The 19,092-nt window shown below is 38.4% G+C and overlaps 1 protein-coding gene across 1 annotated transcript in view; it reads right to left on the reverse strand.

Annotated features, from left to right (window-relative positions):
• Positions 1–19,092, reverse strand: part of KAT2B (K(lysine) acetyltransferase 2B) — a gene marked incomplete at its 5' end in the record, with an annotated part of 33,948 nt that continues 14,856 nt past the window's right edge. The window contains 10 exons of the mRNA XM_010192379.1: positions 1–579; positions 4,556–4,640; positions 4,737–4,800; positions 5,154–5,190; positions 5,960–6,074; positions 8,886–9,029; positions 10,560–10,670; positions 13,793–13,919; positions 16,637–16,845; positions 18,246–18,382. Coding sequence (XP_010190681.1) covers positions 386–579; positions 4,556–4,640; positions 4,737–4,800; positions 5,154–5,190; positions 5,960–6,074; positions 8,886–9,029; positions 10,560–10,670; positions 13,793–13,919; positions 16,637–16,845; positions 18,246–18,382 — 1,223 coding nt within the window. The remainder of the gene's footprint in view (positions 580–4,555; positions 4,641–4,736; positions 4,801–5,153; positions 5,191–5,959; positions 6,075–8,885; positions 9,030–10,559; positions 10,671–13,792; positions 13,920–16,636; positions 16,846–18,245; positions 18,383–19,092) is intronic.

A 19,092-nucleotide genomic window follows, 5' to 3' on the forward strand; every position in this document is an offset into this window, starting at 1 on the left:
AGAAAAATAATAAAACTTTATCAAATAGGTACTGCATTAGGTAAGCTATAAGATCTGTTGCCTGGGAATTTTCTTCATATTCCCAAACATGTGCAATTTCCCACATGTTCTGTGGGGTTTCTGAGGCTGTAGCTGATAAACTTATGAACATACGGTAATGGGCACACAAAAGAAATTTTCCGGAATTAAATATATTATAAAGCATTTTAATAAAATAATTTTTCTAACTTCAGTATAATACACATTTGCAAAACTAAAAGGGTTTTTAAAAGTGCTAAGTATTTAACAGAAGTTTCTTGAAACCTTAAAGTCCCACAACTCAGATATCTAATGGCTTCCCCTGCCCGTAAAGCAGGCACACTGTTTGGTTGTAAAAGAGACAGTGTCACTTGTCAATTAATCCGGCTTCTTTAATTTTTGTGTAGAAGAATTTCTCCAGTATATTGGCACATTTGTAGTATTCACTCTCGGGGGGGTTGTACTCTCTGCAATTTGTAAAGACTCGCTGCAAGTCTGCCATGAATAATTTCTTAGACACGTAGTACCTATTCTTGAGTCGCTCACTCATTGTTTTGAGATCTGTACAGGAGAAAAATAGATTAGCAGTGTTTGATTCAAATACTTTTTGTATGCAATACCCCTTTGGACTGATTTGCCATTTAACATGAACTGACAATGCTAGGATTTGCAATTCCTAATTTCCTTCATCTAAGGCTCAGTCCCTTTTTTAGCTTCAACAACAATTGAGCCCCTGGAACTAAGCAATATTGCACAGTAAGAATTATTTTCTGTAGAGTTTACTTTTTTCTTCCTTAAAAGATGAAAGCATCATTCTTTTGTGTTCTCATACTTCTCTTGAATTTTCAGTCAGCATTAGGTGACATGCAAAGAATTTAAACATCACAAAACGTGTATGTTAACCTCAGACTCAAGATGTCTGTCTATACTGCAAACATTACTTGCAGCTTTGAAAAAGATTAAATGTGTTCTATACTACATAAACTTAATTACATCTTGAAAGTTTAAAAATATGTATCCCTTTTTAAAAGTCATATGAGAACAGATCTCTCCTGCTTTTAATGCATCATACAAAACCTTTGCTTACAGAACATTCTTTAAGAAATGCTTTCCTTTATACTAAAACCAGTCATCCATAAAATAAGTAAATCATCTCAGTGTTCTCAGACAGTCACATTCCCAGGAATTCTTATCAGGCATTTAAAAATTTCATCTACATTACAAGTGTTCAAGGAGTGAGTACAGGAATAGAGGCAGTGGGAGGTGTGCTGGATGCCGTGGCTTTTCTCACCTCAGATGCTCTAACAAATATTTTTTTAGCAATGCTTGAGCCAGGCTTCAGCAGCAGCACCTTTGTGAAGCAATAACAGAAGCATCTGAAATAAAGACAACTTACTGCCAGCACGTATTGCAAGGAAAGTAGAGACCAAAGACCTTCCTGGCAAAGGAATTACACCTTAAACCTTTAAATTTAAAAGTACACTTGTGGCTATTTTTGTTTTAGTTTTGATGTTTGGGGGTTTTCAGGGGGAGGTTTTGGGTTTTGTTTTGGTTTGTTTGTTTTTAGAGGATATTTGACTTCAGTAAAATAGAGAGAAACCCTGTCAAACTAACAAGAGGGGATTATTTAAGAAAAGTTTGATGGCTACTCTCAAATACCTCTTCCACTGATCAATAACTTGCCATTGACTAGTGTTGAACAGTATTTCTCAAACACACAAGCTCATTCAGCTTCCATTAAGTCTGAAATTTAGGTGCCTACACCTAAAGCAGCTACCCGTGGTCTAATTATATTATCCAGCTGAGAAGGCTGTTCAGCTCACCCTAAAGCCAACACTGCCTGGCTGGTCAGATAAACTGCTCTCCCCTAACTTCAGTGAAAGTTTGGCTCCATCTATCACTCAGCCATACAGCTTTTATACTACAGACAAAAAGGTAAAAACCCAAACAATACTTCTTGAAAATAAACAGCTGAAAAAGCACTAGAAACAGAGGCGGGGCAGGAGAGGGAAGCATTTATACATGAGAACTGACCTTTGGAGGCAGTCAAAAAACCTACATCCATACCTCTCAAATATTGTACAATTTAGTCTGTATGCAAATGTAAAGAGAAATGTATCTTGTGTGTGATAGCACAGGATAAGACAATGCTGTTTCTTTTTAACTGAAATTATGTCTGAGTGATTTTTGCTGGCAGTGAGAGCAGAAAGAAAGCAGAAGTTGATAATGAATCAAAACACGGTTTAATTGTTGGGCTGGGTTCCTTAGCTGATAAAAAACCAAAGGAAAACTAAACCAATGACCTCAACTTTATCCTAAAATGGGAGCTCCTGCCCTCACCTCCAGTGTAATACATTTGACCAAGAAAAGAACAGACAACACTCCTAACTTTGGGTTTGCCAACTGAGGAAGTTTTTCGTAACCACTGAATCATAGAATCATTTGGTTAGAAAAGACTTTTAAGACCATCATCAAGTCCAACCACAACCTAACTCTATCAAATCTGGAGCTAAACCATCTCCCTCAGTACCATGCTGATGTGTCTTGAACACATTCAGGGATGGTGATCACCACCTTCCTGGGAAGCCTATTCCAGTATTTAATCACTCTCTCACTGAAGTAGTTTCTTCTAATGCTTAACCTAGACCTCCCTTGGCACAACTTTAGGCCATTTCTTCTTGTTCTATCACCTGTTACTAGGAAGAGGAGACCAACCCCCACCTCACTACAATCTCTTTTCAGGTAGTTGTGGAGGGTGATAAGGTCTCCCCCCTCAGCCTCTCTCTCTCTAGGCTAAACAACCCCAGTTCCCCCAGATGCTCCTCGTAAGTCCTATGTTCCAGACCCTTTACCAGCTTCTTGGTCCTTCTCTGCACCCACTCCAGCACTTCAACATCTTTCTTGTAGTGAGGGGCCCAAAACCAAACACAGTACTCGAGGTGTGGCCTCACCAGTGGCAAGTACAGGGCACCCATCACTCCCCTGCTCCTGCTGGTTACACTATTCCTAATACAGGCCAGGATGCTGTTGACCTTCTTGGCCACCTGGGCACACTGCTGGCTCATGTTCAGCTGGCTGTAGATCAACACCCCAGGTCGTTGTCCTCCAGACAGCTTTCCAGCCACTCCTCCCCAAGCCTGTAGCATTGCATGGGGCTGTTGTGACCCAAGTGCAGGACCCGGCACTTGGCTTTGTTGATAAAGGTATTAAAGAGAATGGGCCCCAGCACTAAGCTCTGGGGAACACCACTTGTGACCAGTCACCAACTGGATTTAACTCCATTCAGCACCACTCTTTGGGTGAAAGATGTGTTCAGATTAAATACCCATCTAAATCTAACCTCTACTCAGAAAAGCAGAGAAAGAAAACTCTGCCAAGGGAAGGTATTCAACATCCTTTTTCTTCATTGCTAGAAAATACATTTGTGTCAGGCATTCAGGAAGCCGGCTGCTGTTTTATAAAGTACGCATATATTTGCTATTTCAAAATGATAAACTGAATATAAAAATCATTAAGCCAAACTGTTACACACAGGCTAAGAGTCTATACAACACAACATAAACACACACTTTCCTTCTCTCAGAAATTCATTGTTAGTAGCCTGCAATGAAAGTGTATTTCATTCTCTAATAACATTAAAAGGTACAGAAACTGTAGTCAGAAATATGGAGGTGAGTACTGCATAAACGATGAAGTAGTAGCAAGATTCAGTTTTAAAGCTGCTGCAATACAAATCAATAGAAGCATCTGTTTAGAACAGCACTGAATTATCATCGAAATTATATGGCCCAGCAGTCAAAAGCAAACAAAAATATTATTACCATTTGTGTACTTCCTTTTGCAAGTAATCCTGCATAGCTGTACAATTTAGAAAAAAAAAAACCAAAACAAAACAACAAACAAAAAAAACCCCTAAAACCAAAAACCCAACAACCACAAAAAAACCACCCCTCTGACAACTTTGGTAGTCCTAAAATACGAAGATAAAAGCCATAAAAATTATTCTTAGAATCAGCTGCATGAAGCATTTTTCTAAACTTAAATTGAAGCAAACTGTTAAGACTTAATTAGTAAGCCCTGGTACTTTTGGAAATATTTTCTCTATCTGATTTAGAGATCTTAAATCTGTTTTGCAAAGCAATTCAAATGCTCAGGTGTTCCTGAAAGTTTGCCTTGAGATTTTTAACATACCAGTAGGATCTGCAATGACCAGTTACCACACACAAGAACATATTTGTACAACTCACATAAACCAGCTCAGTCCCGACAGTTTCTAGCTGACTGCACTGTTTAAGAGCTTGCTAGGGGTCTCTAGGGCATACTAAGATTTCTCATGTACACACTACAGATGCTTCACAAAGCAGTAATAAATTTAAAGTGACAGCTTCATACTCTTGGCACTTCAGAGCTGCAAGCTATTCAGCTGCAAGTAATGTATATCTTTCAACATAAAACAATCAGATTACAATTTATCTGCTATGTCTTCAGATATAAAGACTTTTTATACTCTATACTTAAAAAACATTAATGGCATTACCCATGGGAAACCTTATAACTTCATAATATCCAGGAGCTTCTGTTCTCTTCACAGGTTCCATGAAGGGCCAAGCGCTTTGATGGCTCTTTGGTAAAGAAAAAAGTAAGGTATCTAATATGGAAACTCTACATTGGAAATAATTTAAAATCTTTACAGAAGGTAAATTACAACTAGCACTCACCTTCACCTGCTGCAGGATTGTTTTTAATGTGCTGTAAAGTTGATCTGGATCCTTGGGCTCCTTACTTGAGACAAAACAGGAATACAAAATGATTAGCTTGAATCTTGAAGCAACCCCCAAATTTTAAGCATTTTATGGAAGAAATAAAATTTAAAAACAAACCAAAACACTCACCCTACCCCAGTCCCACCCTCCCTACCACACTCTATCCCCACCCCCGCAAAAAACCAAATCAAAATAACAAAAAAACCCAACACAATAAACAAGCAGCAAAACCACACTTTGGAACTCATCCCCCTTGCAAATTATCGGTTTTCCAATGGACAGAAGAAAAGACTAGATAAATGACATTGTTTAAAGACTCCTCTCAAAGGAATCTCCAAACTATTTCATAATTTTTCTTTGTGGAGCACTTACCCTCTGTCTTTTCCGCTTGGTTTCCAGCCAGTCTCTCCTGTACACCAACAACATGAGAGATTACGTGGGAACTACAGCAGGTCGAAACATTAACTGAGTTATTGCAACTCTAAAAAGATAATCCCTTTCAGCACTGCTGCAGTACAATGACTTTGTTTTAATAAAAGCTTCCCCTAATAAATAACACAACCATCTAGCCTACAGCCCCATTTAATTTCCTACACAGCTCTTCCTCCAAACTGCTGAAAAGACTCTAAAATATTCCTACATGAAAACACATTTATAAAAAATAATTCAATACATATTTTACCACAACCTCTGTAAAGAAAAATGATGTCAAAGTTATCCAATTTGATTCCCTAGGGACAGAGAACAAATTGCAGAAAAGCACAGTTGAAAAAGAAAAAAATCCCCCTAAAGATGACACTTAAATGTTGTAATTCTGTTTTGTCCTGTTCCAAGTCAGTCCATGTTTAGCACAGAATTCATCCTGGTACAGGAGTGTGGTGCATAGCCGTGGTGCCAGAGGGAAATTGCTGACTACATTGTGATACAAATCAAAGAGAGATCAAATATAAATAAAATTGCCCGCATGTGCACAGAAAAGCATCAGCCTGGGATGCCTCAGGTAAATCTCAAAGACAGCAATTGTATTGGAAACACAATCATCATAAAAATCAAATCAACAGACCAAAACAATTTTATTTTAACCAAAAATAAATTAGTGACTACATTTGTATTTCTAGTCTCAGGTCTTTCTTGGGCTGTTCTGCTTCTGTTCTACATTAAAAGAGGTTGATACATACTAATTCCAGGAATGCTTTCTATAGGAATCTGCCGTACTCCATCTTTGAAGCAAGAAAGGCCGGGATAAACTTTTCGTATCTGAGCTTGCTTCCTTTCTATGAGCTTTTTAATGATCTGTAATAAAGCAGCAGAGAAAACAAAAAAAAAGAGCTGATTTACTCAAAAGTAACCCAGAGGACTAACGCAAAATTGTGATGACCAGAAACACTCTCACATCCTGATGTTGTGGTCCTTATAGATCCAATACAGGGCCGAACACTGATTCTGTAGATGAGGCTACCAAGTCTCTCAGCTGCCTCTTTAGGCACAGATTTGGAAGAAAAGGAGCCATTGCTTGCCGTATTGATCACTAGCTGCACAGCTCCTGGGAAGATGGCAGCAGAGGTAGGGAAGGAAATTTCTTGGAAGCAGGTTTGGGAACTGGCTCTAATTCTAACAGCTGGTGCTCCTGAACTCCTTTAGCACAGCTGTTCAGAAATTTCATGGCATGTATTAAATACACATATTTCAATGCATGTACGTGTTCATATTCCAAAATTTAAGAAATACCTGTTCACTTCAAAGTCTCCACAGGAGACATAGGAGTTGCTTACGTATCAGTCAGAGACGCTCTTACTAAAAACTTTCTCTCAAGGAAGTTAGAATGATGCCATTATTTGGAACTGAAACTCTACTCTGCTTGTAAACGCCAGAAAAGGCTTTTCCAATTCTGGAGTACACTCTGTTCCGCTCTGCAATCTCATTACATCAATTCTAAGTAATTTTCTTTGGTGCTCTTGATACACACTTGGACGCTTACCTGAGCTTTGTGTGTCCTGAATATGTCATTTTCAAAGTGGCTTACTTCATAACCAGGAGTAAACAAATGCACAGTCATTCAGATCACCACCGTTTAAGAACTAATTTCTTTGGAAATAATAAAGATGAACATACTTATATTTTTAAGGACCTTCACACTTCCACACATAGTATTTTCTCTCAAAAAGGAGGAAAAAAAAAAAATCAGTCTTTCAACAGAGTTTAGAAATGTTAAGAGAAATACAGTATACAACAGTACCATGGCCAGATTCCAGATACTTTCAAACTAATTGTGAAATCCACTTTAAACCCTTCTCATAATTTAGGAACCACTGGCTCTTCCTGATTAAAACAAGCTGCTCAATCAGTAACACTGACTCACAAGTCAGCAGGTCACAAAGCTTTGCATAAATAGATTTTTCATCTTTTTCAGAATGACTGTATATGAGCTACAAATCAGGCAATGCAAACTCACAACTGATGGTCTTTGACCAGTACCCAGTGTCAGGTAACATGGTCCTAGGAGCCATAGGCATATACTCTAATTCTTTAAATAAAAGCTTAGATCCCATGAAAAGATTCACTTCTAAAAAGACAGGACAAGAAAAGTCTGATGTCTAGTAAGGGCCAATACCAGCAGCAAACTATATCAATCCATAATCCATACCGTCAGCATTCTAAATTCTACTTATGTCCAGGAATCCTATTAATCACTTCTGATTTGAGCAGGCAGGTAAGCATTCCTCATAAAGATGCAGAGTGAGGGCTATTTCTAAATTTCCTTCAAACAGAAAGAATAAAAAGCCCAATCTGTTTTGAGTGTAAAACAAGCAGTCCTAAGATGCACTTCCAAAGGTGTATGCATTTCTTCTCAGAGGAGACATAACAGCAATCATAAAGCAGTGTATAATAACACCTTTCTTTCTAACAGTGGTAGGCATGGGATGCCTGAGGACCAAGGCATTTTATCTCCAAGTGGAACATCTCCCAGTGCTTTGGAACAAAATGGACCTCCCACCAAATAAGACAGTGAAGAATGCAAAATAACATACGCTTATTAAGCAGTCCAAAGTCACAGTCTTAAAAACTAAATCAAGTTTTTGGAAGTGACATGTTGATGGTTTCAGCCTAGAACTGTATTACTGCAGTTAAGTATGCCTGAGATGTAACAGGCTACAAAAGACACATCTACTATCAGCTCACCCTGACAGGAAGGTGACGTGTCCAGCAACAGACTGGGATCCAAAGAGTAACCCAACCAAGCAGAAATGAAACAGAAAAAAATATGATCTAAGTCGTATGGACCTATTAAAAATGTCCCAATGTGTGAAGTTAATTAGCCTTGCAAAATAAATAGCACTCAGATATTGTCCTTTGTTCTGCGAGCATGGACCAAAGAGTTCTGCTGGAAGGAAAATGATCGTTCTGTAAAGAAGCCTTTTAACAAAATAAACAGTCATAAGATTTGACCAAGCTTGAAAGAACAAATTATCCTTGTACTGTGTGTTTCTTTAAAAACCCAAAAAGGTATTTAAACACAACTGGAAAAAATTTAATTATTTTGCTACTAAACTGCCTTATTATACAGAGTATTACTATAGACTAAATAAAGAACATCCCACATAAACTCCAAAGAGGTACAGCCTAGAATTTAAGAGAGCGCACCCTTGATCTGTATATTGAAACACTGGCAGAAAAAAATAACCCTCTTTCTTTCAAGTAAAATACAGGACATGCACTAAAAACACTCCATTCAAAAGTCACTCTAATGAGCACTATGTTGCTGTGGGGGGGAGAAAAAAAAATATTGAAAGCTGCAGAACAAATCAATCTCACAACATTTTGTTTAGTTATCATCTATGACAAAATTTAGCTATTAAATACTCCTCAAAATATCAGTATTTTTCAATACTTCTGTTATCATAAAGTTAGTACGGTAGAATTCAATGCTTCAGCTGCAAAATTATGGCATTGGGACTTGAATGAAAGAATTATTCTAACTAATAAAAGCATACATTCCAATGTTTTAAGCAGCAAAGCAAAGAAGAGAGCTAACCTGGCACTTACTGAACTGTTTATAAACCTGTGAACAGCTTATTGTGTTCAGTGTTTCATTTCAGCCTTTACCTCTTTTTGCTTTTTAATGATGACAGAAAATTCCGTGTAGGGGATCTTTGGATTTAATTCACATCCCATTAATGTGGCACCCTCATAATCCTTGATGTAGCCAACATACTTTGCTTTTGGTACTTTAATATCTTTGGAGAAACCCTGAAGAAGAAAAATACTCAAGTTGTCATGATGCCTTTTTTTTTCCTTTTACATTTGTTTTAACTGAAATTATATGATGACTTAAAATCAAATTCATCATAATGTTAAAATACAGACAATACAATAGAAAGAGTTACAGACCATGGTTCATAGTGTTGAAAACACCTTTTCATAGGAGTCGCTTAATACAAGAATAGTTAATTGCTTATATGTATAGGAAACGAAGGGAGATAAGGGAGATAAAGAGATGGAGGAAAAGATTTTGATAGTGGACAAATCTACTGGATTTAAAAAAAAATAAATCTATTATAATATTTAAGGATGTCAGTCCTGTAGTCATTAGTCAAGGAAAGCTGCTGTTGAAGCCCATGAGGTGACAGTGAATTTTTTAAAAAGCCAGAAAAAAAGTTGGGTTTTTTTTAACTTTCGTTTTTCAAGTGAAAAAAATAAGATAATGAATCCTAATAAAAGTTCAAAGTCTTCATATAGTTCAAAAGTTAATTGAAAAAAAACCCACAAAAGAATTAACCAAGACAATAAAAAGCAACATAAGACTCTCACTTTGGCTGCATTTTATTCTTTTGTTACAGTATCTATGAAACCTCAGTAAAAGTCAGGAACCCAACCAGGACCTCTGCCTTACAATCAAAGGCTTCAGACTTAAATGGAGACTGAGCACCTTCAAATTGGGGAAGGGACATCTCAGATGTGAAAAGGGTCTGTCTGCACAGACAGCAGTATCACAAGTCCAGCTTTTATTAATTTTGAATGTGTGAAGAGGTAATTGTATCAGGTTTATATACAGAATCATGGAACAGCTGAGGCTGGAAGGGACTTAAGGAGGTCTTCTAGCCCCGCTCCTGCCCAGAGCAGGTCTCATCAGATCTGGTTGCTCAAGGCCACGTCCAGTCTTGAAGACTGCCAACGACAGAGGTTCCACAACCTCTCTGGGCAACATTTTTCATTACTTCACCACCCTTAGTACAGGGAGAAAAGAAAAAAAAATAAATTCCTTCTATCTAGTTGCAATTTCCCATGATCCAACTTGTGTCTGTTGCATCTTGTCCTATTGCTGTCCGTGTCTGAGAGCAGTCTGACTCCATTTTTGCTCTCTCACCTGACCAGACAGTTGACACCTGTTTCATCTATCAAATCTATTTGATGGATCAGACATAGCAGTCTTTTCTGAACTTGAACCTCGTGCTTCAAATCAGGAGGAGCTACGAGCACAGATCAGGTAAGTTCTAGTCTGCCACAGGTATGTCTGGTTCTTCTTTACACTTCTAGTATCAGTGAAGGAACTGAATGAACGAAGAAGCAGCCAACTCATATTCTACTGGTGTTTAGACTTGGCAAATTATAGGCTATACTGTACATATCATTACACAAGATTAACACAGACCACAATTTGAAGATAACAAATATACACATAAAATTGTACTATTTTATCCAACTACTTTATGTCTAGTTGTTTAACATTACTGCTAGATGTTAACTTCTTGCACCAAGTAACATCTTACATTGACTTACCTGTTTTTTGAAGTAGCCAATAGCATATTCATCTGCGTAAGTGAGAAAGTTGAGGATGTTGTGTTTGATGTGGTACTCCTTCAGATGGTTCATCAGGTGAGTCCCATAACCCTGTGTGAAACATATGAGGAAAAAGCCATTACAAAGCCTGGGAACTGTGCGTATTAGAAACTGTAGACCGAGTGTTATTGCAGACTGTTTTTCAAAATGCAGTCTTACCTCTAAATCCCATCGCAGTTTTTCTGATAACTAACTTGGTGAGCTATACTCAAGATCAAACTCTTTTCAGCATTCCTTGTAAGGGTATCTTTTTTACCCAAAGGAGAACACAAAATAACATAGCTTCTAGTGTCTGATTCACTTTCTCTCTAACAGAGATCAAAAACTTGACTCTCTATAGGGGTAAAGCATAGCTAGGTGAGGTACATTGTCTTGGAAGTTGTAATTCAAGGTGCACGCAGTATTTTTTTCCTTTTAAGTTAGGGATCAAGTACTAGCAGTCACACATTTCACCAATAACAAAGATATATATATCGTAATAACAGGGCATCCTTTCTTAGCTGTATCACTTCACAATTGCAAAGCAGTAGGAAGACAAAAATTAATTCTCCCAGAGGAATTTGTGCTGAGATGAGATCTATGTTTACCGTGTTCTGTGCACCTGTAGCAAAACCAGCCTCAGCCTCAAAGGATTTATAATCTGACCTTATCATAGGGCATAAAAGGGAATAGTGAAACAGTTACCACCATAATAAGCAGCAGAAAATTACTGAGTCCACAATCAAATAAAAAGCTATGAGTTCTGATTGCACACAGAAATTATTTCTGTTTTCATTCAACCCCAAAGTAAACAAAAGGTTCAATTTATTCATATTCCCAAGTAAGCTATAGTCTTTTCCTTCTGCTGTGAGATGAAGAAATGTAAAATAGACAGGAAAGCCCATGGTAACATGTTGTTCCTGCATATGTTCCAGTTTTGGAGAGTAACTGAACACTTACAGAAATATACATGGAATGGTTTGGGGTACACTGTTCTTGAAAACTGGGGAAATTTTTACTTATGTACATAAGCCAGAAAAATAAATCAGGAAATAGATACTTCTCCTTTAATTCACAATTAAATAGACACAAACATGGAAACAGCCAGATAAAAGCAAGTTAGGTAAGTGCTGAAGCTCAGTACAAAAAAATTTAGTGACACATTTTCTTTAATATTCTACCAACTGAAGTACGAAATTTGTGCATTAGTCCCTTCCAGCTATTGTTTGGAGCATCTAGTATTCACACCTCATACTCAAAATTAAGACCTCATATGTGCAAAAATAAGTACTTTCGAAGTTGAGGGAGCTCTTACAGCCATACCTTCACTTGTTAAAGTGACACACATCATGCGCTGCATCAAAGACAAGAAGTGGTTTCACGACTGATGACATGTTAAGCAGCACAGCATTTCTTAGAACTTAGAAGTGCTCAAGATAAAGAAGAGACTTTCTAAGTGCAACTTTGAGTTCTCAAATTCTTTGAAGAAGGCAACAATTTTAATGAAAAATCTTTTCCTTAAATGCAAGCTAGCAGTACGTGAGCTAGCCAAGTTCCTCCTTTCTCATCAGTGAGTTGAAAGGAACAGCGTGTGAGAGACATTATATTTACAACTGAAACATTGCAATTCATTCCAGTAATTCTAATTCTGACAGAATATGCCAACTTTGTGTCTCAAATAAATTCCAGCAATCACAAACAATTAGCTCAAACATTTTCGCTGACCTACTGTTTTTATAACCTTCCCTGAATTTATTCATTCTCACAAACACTTGCCATAGTCTAACAATCCTAAAAGGAAACTAAGCCATGTACAGTAAAATTTAAAATAATTTTATTTTATGAAACTACCTCAAAAACGACCTCACTTTTAAATATCACATATAAAGGAAAACAGTACCCATATTTCTTACTCCAGCCTCAAACTGAATTAAAATAGAAATTTATTTTTCCCAGGAGTAGGCAGTTCACTCATGCGTAAACATGTCATTTTTCTCTCTTACCTACTGGTAGGGGTCACCTTACTCAAGATAGGAATGTGGGAAGACAAATTTTCAGAAACAGTCAACTTACACAACAAGGCACCCAGAAGAAATTGTGCATTATGTGTACATATGCAACCCAGGAGGCACTCTGAGGGGTCAGATTTATTTGTTCTATTACATTCCAAAAGGTTATTCCTAGAGAATCACAACATACCTTCGGCAGCTTAACTCGTGCAGTGCAGTTGGTTGGTTTAGAAGAATGAAAGCACGTTTTATTAATTACTCAAGCTTAGAACAAACAAAACTTAAACGTTCTCCGTTATCATTTGCATTTGCTAAAACACTGTACACTTTTATGACAGGCCACTAAGTGCAGGATAATGTTCCTCTCTAACACCAGAGTTGAATAAAATCACATATAACCCAAGTGCTAACAGTTGTCACAGACTTTCAATCCCACTGTGTTAACCTTCCACATCCAGAGCTCTTCCCTTCAAAAAAGAGCACACAATTTCTGCTACCAACTCTGAATTAACCCACATCTCAGCTGTAACAGCTTCAACTGAAAAACAAAGCTACAACACCATCTAAAGGCAAAATCCTGAATCAAATGGTCATAGATCTACCTGTAGTCCCCGAGAAAGCAGGAGGGATCTCCTGCATTCATAGTGCTTTGAATTTGTTCAACACAGCCACTAACACTCAGAGAACACTTTGTGAAATGAACTCAAGAGTTTATAAAATAGCATATATACTTATTTTGAGATGCACAATTATACCTATTTTTTTGATACCTCCCATTTTGATTGAAGTCATGTAATGCCACAAAGTGACTGAACACAAATTACTGTCATGCACAAGCAATACGCATTTCAGTCAATCATGAGAAGTTACATTGCACCAAGAGGCAATTGCTGAAGACGGAGGTGTGAATAATCCAAGAATGGGAGACTACTAACCAATATTGTTGTGTTGAGGAAGAATTTTTTTTTTATTATTACAAGTAATCCTACTATTATGCTGATAATTCTAAATCTGTACATCTGTTTTGTATTTGTGTAGTATATTCAGAATCACTGTATCTTACAAATTATATTTCTGTTCAGGAACTCAGCAATGTATTCAATGTGACTAACAAAATTAGAGCATATGCAGTAGTGAATGGAACTCAAATATAACTAATAAACGTTAGTAGAGAATTGTTTTTACCTTGACTTGCTCATTGGAAGTCACAGCACAGAAAACAATCTCTGTAAATCCTTGGGAAGGGAACATCCGGAAGCAGATACCACCAATAACACGACCATCTTTTATTAATGCAAGGGTCTTGTGTTTCCTAAGCAGACAAAAATAACAGTCACTTTAATTCATGTGCATAGTACATAAAGTACCATTACCCTCCTTTTTTCAGAAACTTGATTCGCTTCTTTCCGTGATGCTAATGCAATTGTATATGCCTTTGTAAAGTTAGCCACTTGTATCTACAGAAAAGTTGCTATTTTTATGTCATGCTTTGAATTTACCATAAAATTCATCATTCATGCAGCAAGGTCCTGGCCTTGCTAAGTATTTCCAGCTACTAGGGTAATGCCCAATAAGAGCTGTATTGCTTTCATTAAATTGCATTTCATTGCTCACAGTTATGTTGTTGCACAGTCCTCAGGATGATTTTACCCTGACTAAATTAGAAATTAATGGAGTTACAGGACAGTAAGACCTTTCTGAGTGATTCCTGTTTCCTTGCATGCACTCTCTATAGCTAAGCTATCAGTTTCAAATGTAGCTGATGAAGCAAGAAATATTATTTTGTATTCTTAATCACTCACTCTCAGGGAATCAAGAACAGAATAAATATCCATTTCTGTTGCACCTACACTGACTGCCAACAAAGACATAACGAGGTGCAATCCAAACTCCTATGTCAAGAATTAAGAATTTTAGTGTCATTCTCAAGGTCTTGAAAGATTTACACTGCATCTGTTCTCTAGATTATTCGATATACAGTATCACAGAAATTGTATAATCAATACAGAAAATTTACAGAAGGTATCTTCTGGGGAAAAGAAGAAGTAGAAGAAAGGTTGGTGCCAACAGTGAGCCCCTTCCAAAAAAAGGTCATCTGAAGAGTAGTTGTGTTTTATCTGCCACCACTGAAGGAGATTTTATATATTATTCTTTTGCTTGTGGTTATCTTGGTAGAGTGTGTTATTGGTGGAATGACAGCAGCAACGTCGTAGCTTGAGCTTTTAATTCTGTTTCTTCATGTTTGAGTTGTTTAAGCAACAAGGTTCAGTAAGGATGGGCATTTCAGAAATAAGAACACTAAAGGTGATAAGAAGTAAAGTAATAGATGAAAGAAATTTCGGAAGAGAACTGTTGGACTTAATGTAGGTTTGTGTGTACCCACTACTCAGTGGAGCTCCCCAGTGTGTGTCCCTGGAGATTCACAGCAGATGCTGGGGTTCTCTGAGCTGTCCAGATGATGTGCTTCACTCCCTCTGGGTTGACTGTTTGCTACGGGCACATAAAGAAGGGCATTTTCTTGCTCTAGCAATATCCATACCTCTTTCTTAAGCACAGACTACTCTCCAGACAGATACCTATACTGAAAAGCACTTAAACCACCAGCAGTTCCTCTCAAACTACTGCAAGAATCTTTCCCAATAAGGGAGGGCCTAGAGAAATATGGGAGAAGGCCATGGCTTAACACCACTATCTCACAATTTTGCTTTGATGTTCAGTTATGAGGGAACCTGTCTTCTTCAACCAGTAGCCTCTGCTTGAGGTCATTATGCTGCTAAGGCCTCTAAACTCACACAAAATCCCAGTGCTCTCCCAACCAAGTGGCACTCACCCCCACACAGCAGAGGTAAGAGTCTGGACTGGTGCTGCCTTTGAAGAGAACAGTACTGTTCCGCTCTGAAGAACCCAGCAGCAGGCCCCAAGATCAGTCTTCTGTGCCTGGAGACCAAAGACCTGTCCAACAGTCCCCAGCACTGGGCTGTTTGTGCTTCAGGGACAGCAACAGACCCAGCAGCAGCAGCATTTGTTGGCACCAAGACAGTGTTGCTGAGGGAATGCCGGTGAGCCTAAAAGCAGAGGAAATGGTTCTGGAAATGTTTCATAACTGCTGCAGCTACAATACTGGGCACAAAGACAGAGGCTGATATCACTGGTGGTGGAGAAAGGCTGTTCCACAAACCAAGCTGGGCAGCTGGCGGCCATCAGCTCAGACAGAGCTTGTCAAGGTCTCTACTGACACAGCCATGAGCCCAGAAGGCTCCCCTCCACTGCAAAGCACCGCAGTCAGTACGGCAGACCCCTAGGCCATTCTTGGGCATGCATCGTTCAGAGGCAGAAATTTTGGGAGAACACACTGGTTGAGAGGAAGCAGGTTCTACAGGAAACATAATTGTGGAAAAGTGGACATTTCTGAGGAGAACTTCCCTTTGTGCTTGAGCAGCTGAAGCACAATTCAGTCAGGACACTAGGATGGGTGGAGGAACATATGTAACCTGTGGATGCTGCTACAGTCAATGCGCCTCTTTTCAAGTACCTGCGGTGTAGCATTGCACCCATAGCAAGACAGAAAACTTGCACTGATAAAGAAAAAAGTAATGTACTTGGGTGAGGAGTGAGTCAGCACTTTCTCCCATGGTGACTTAAATGCTGCCATTCTTCATAAATCTCACAAGTTCTTCCTACAGAAAAGCTTCAGTCTCTGCTGCCATTCAGACCACGATCTCCACAGACAGAGGATGGAGCAGCCTGCAAGTTAGTACAGGCCTGGAAACCACTAATAAGCACCATAATTACTTTCTGACTTTCAGTTCTAACATTCAAAAGTATAAGACAGGTCAGAGCCTTCCCTGCAGGCCCACTTCCCACGATGACAAGCCACTTGTCATTAACACAGCCACCAAGATGGTATTGGATACAATCCAATTAAGCTGGCCAGGACCCACAGAGGCTGTAAAAGATGGGAAAAGGGTAGTACAGGCAGAGCTGCCATCCACACCACCTTGGCTGGCCCCTTCCTACGTGGGTACTCACGGATCAAAGACCAAGCGCGTGATATACTCCTTTGGCATCCTTGGCAGCTGATGGGAGAAGACATTCTGCAAACCAACCAGCCACATCATGATCTTCTTGTTGGGCTTCTGGTTCAGGGAGTTGCCAACCACGTGGAATTCAATCACCCCCCTGCGCTCCTCCAGCCTCGCCGCCTCGTCCCGGGCCGAGTGTGCTGAAAGGAAGTTGGTCTGTGCCACACAAGAGGAACAAAATCACATTTTGGAGATTTCACACCCTCTGACAGAACAGCGTTGAGAAACAAAAAACATTCCCCCTTTTTTCCAAGATATCTTTTTACAAAAATAGAGCTGCCAAAGATTCTTTTTTTTAGCAGAAGTGACACCATCAAATAAGCTGGATAAAAGTCTACACTACAGTGTACAAAGGCTTACTCAAACTTCTTTTGGTAAAGATTAGGTGATGGTTATGACACAACAAGTTCCAAAATCTCTCTGGGACAGCACTCATCCAGTTGAAGCCTATGCCACTGAGTCTTCACATTTTCTTTAGTCTAGCCAGCTTGGACAAAATTAGTGGATTGCCCTACGCATATTGCAAATCACATATTTTAATGATGGTGCAAAGTTGTATTTTTTAATTTTAGTAGTGCTTTCCACAATCTATGTCACTATCGTAAGAGCCTAAAGAGAGTATTTTAATTTCTACTGATTTTGCTGCTACACATGTAGCAATTGCATCCATGTATTTGAATGGACATGAAATTAATACAATTTATTTAACTTTTTCTTTTTTCCCCAGATCATTTTGCAATGCCAAAACATCTCTGCAGACACATACTGTTTATTTTTTAGAGCAAAGTTTGGCTGCTGGGTTTCTAGTCACTGCCAGCCCCAACAGCCAGATTGGCACAGCATTTGTAATACGCAAAGCCATCAGTCACAGTATACAGTTTGAGGAAGAAATGTAGGTGGTTCCAAATCTTCAGCAGGCTCTAGCTAAACCTTGGCAAACAAGAGCTGCTGGCAAAACATAGCCTTGTGAAGGGGACAGAAGGAGGAAAAGCCAGCCAAAAAAAAAAAGTGTGCAATTCTGTACACGGCACAATTCTGCAATTCTGTTTGTTTTCCTCTTCCAGCAGAAGAAAAGAGCAACTGTGGAAGATGGAGCAAATAACTGTTTAAATCAGCCCTCCTGCACTAGACAGAGGTTTTAACTTTCGATCTTGCATTTTGCTGCAGGATTTAAACCCCATTTATCTTGTCTTACAAGCCACATCTATGATTAAGAATAAAAAGTATACTCTTGAAACTGTTCTGTAACAGAAGCATCTTGCAAAATAACCAGGGATCTTTTTTTTTTTTCACCATCACTAGTTTCTGAGTCTTTTTGTAAACAGTACAAGATGCATTAAAAAACCCATAGAAATATTCTTCATGTTAACGATGCATTTCATCAATATTTTTTGCTCACCTAATCATACCCTTTTTAAGTCTCTACTTTTCTTATTGACAGCATTATAAGTTTTGTGGACTTTTAGCATAACATCTTCTATCCATGTGGAACATTTACTAAAATCAGACCATTTACAAACAGACCATTTGCAACAGCAGGTCTATATATATCTCACCTCTGGCCCGAGCATTGCTGCAGGATCTGTAATTGTGGACATTACTTCATTGATTAACTCAATAGGAATATCTCCTACAACCCTTGGTCTTTTTGAATCCTCCGAAGAATAAGGTTCATTATTTTTTCTCTTTTCTCCTATAAATAAAAACCAGGAGAAATTAGAAACAATCAAACTGTCACAGTCTAGCACTTCTATTAAATGAAATCTGAAGAATACTTAGCCTTGCTGCAATTTTGTCTTTGTGCTGAGATATTAGTATGAAGCAGGATGAATTTACCTCTCCTTCTCCTATATCTCTGTGAATTCACAGGGAAACTATATGCTTTTCTTTTTGCTTCAACATCCTCTACAGTGAACCGCTGTGAAGCTGTCTTGGAAGGTCAGTGCTCAACACGTATTATAGTGCATAATTTTGAGTAACATGAAATCCCATTTTGGGATTCACTGGAATTAAGTAACCATTATACAATTATTTCACTGTTTTTTGTAAACCAAGCAGCACATACAGTCTAACTCATGATACATATCTGACTTAGAAAATTCATATAAAGTTTCCAAATCAAAATAGCTGCCCTACTAATTACAGATCAACATGTAGTATAGCAAAAGCAACTAGTTAAAAAAATTCATGAATGAAAAGTCCACCAAGGACTAGTAAGTACAATAGTACTGACAGAGCCGGCTGCTAGCTCAGTATTTATCCAAGCAGCAAACTTCCAAATACTAGGAAAGCATACAAACAGGAATATCACACCAGAGTTACCTTGTTACTCTATTCTTTCCGTAAAGATCTGCTACTGGTCATTGTCAGAGCTAGGATACAGAATTCTGCCTTGTATTCCTG

The sequence above is a fragment of the Mesitornis unicolor genome, unplaced genomic scaffold, assembly GCF_000695765.1.
Source record: "Mesitornis unicolor isolate BGI_N332 unplaced genomic scaffold, ASM69576v1 scaffold15959, whole genome shotgun sequence".
NCBI lineage: Eukaryota > Metazoa > Chordata > Aves > Mesitornithiformes > Mesitornithidae > Mesitornis > Mesitornis unicolor.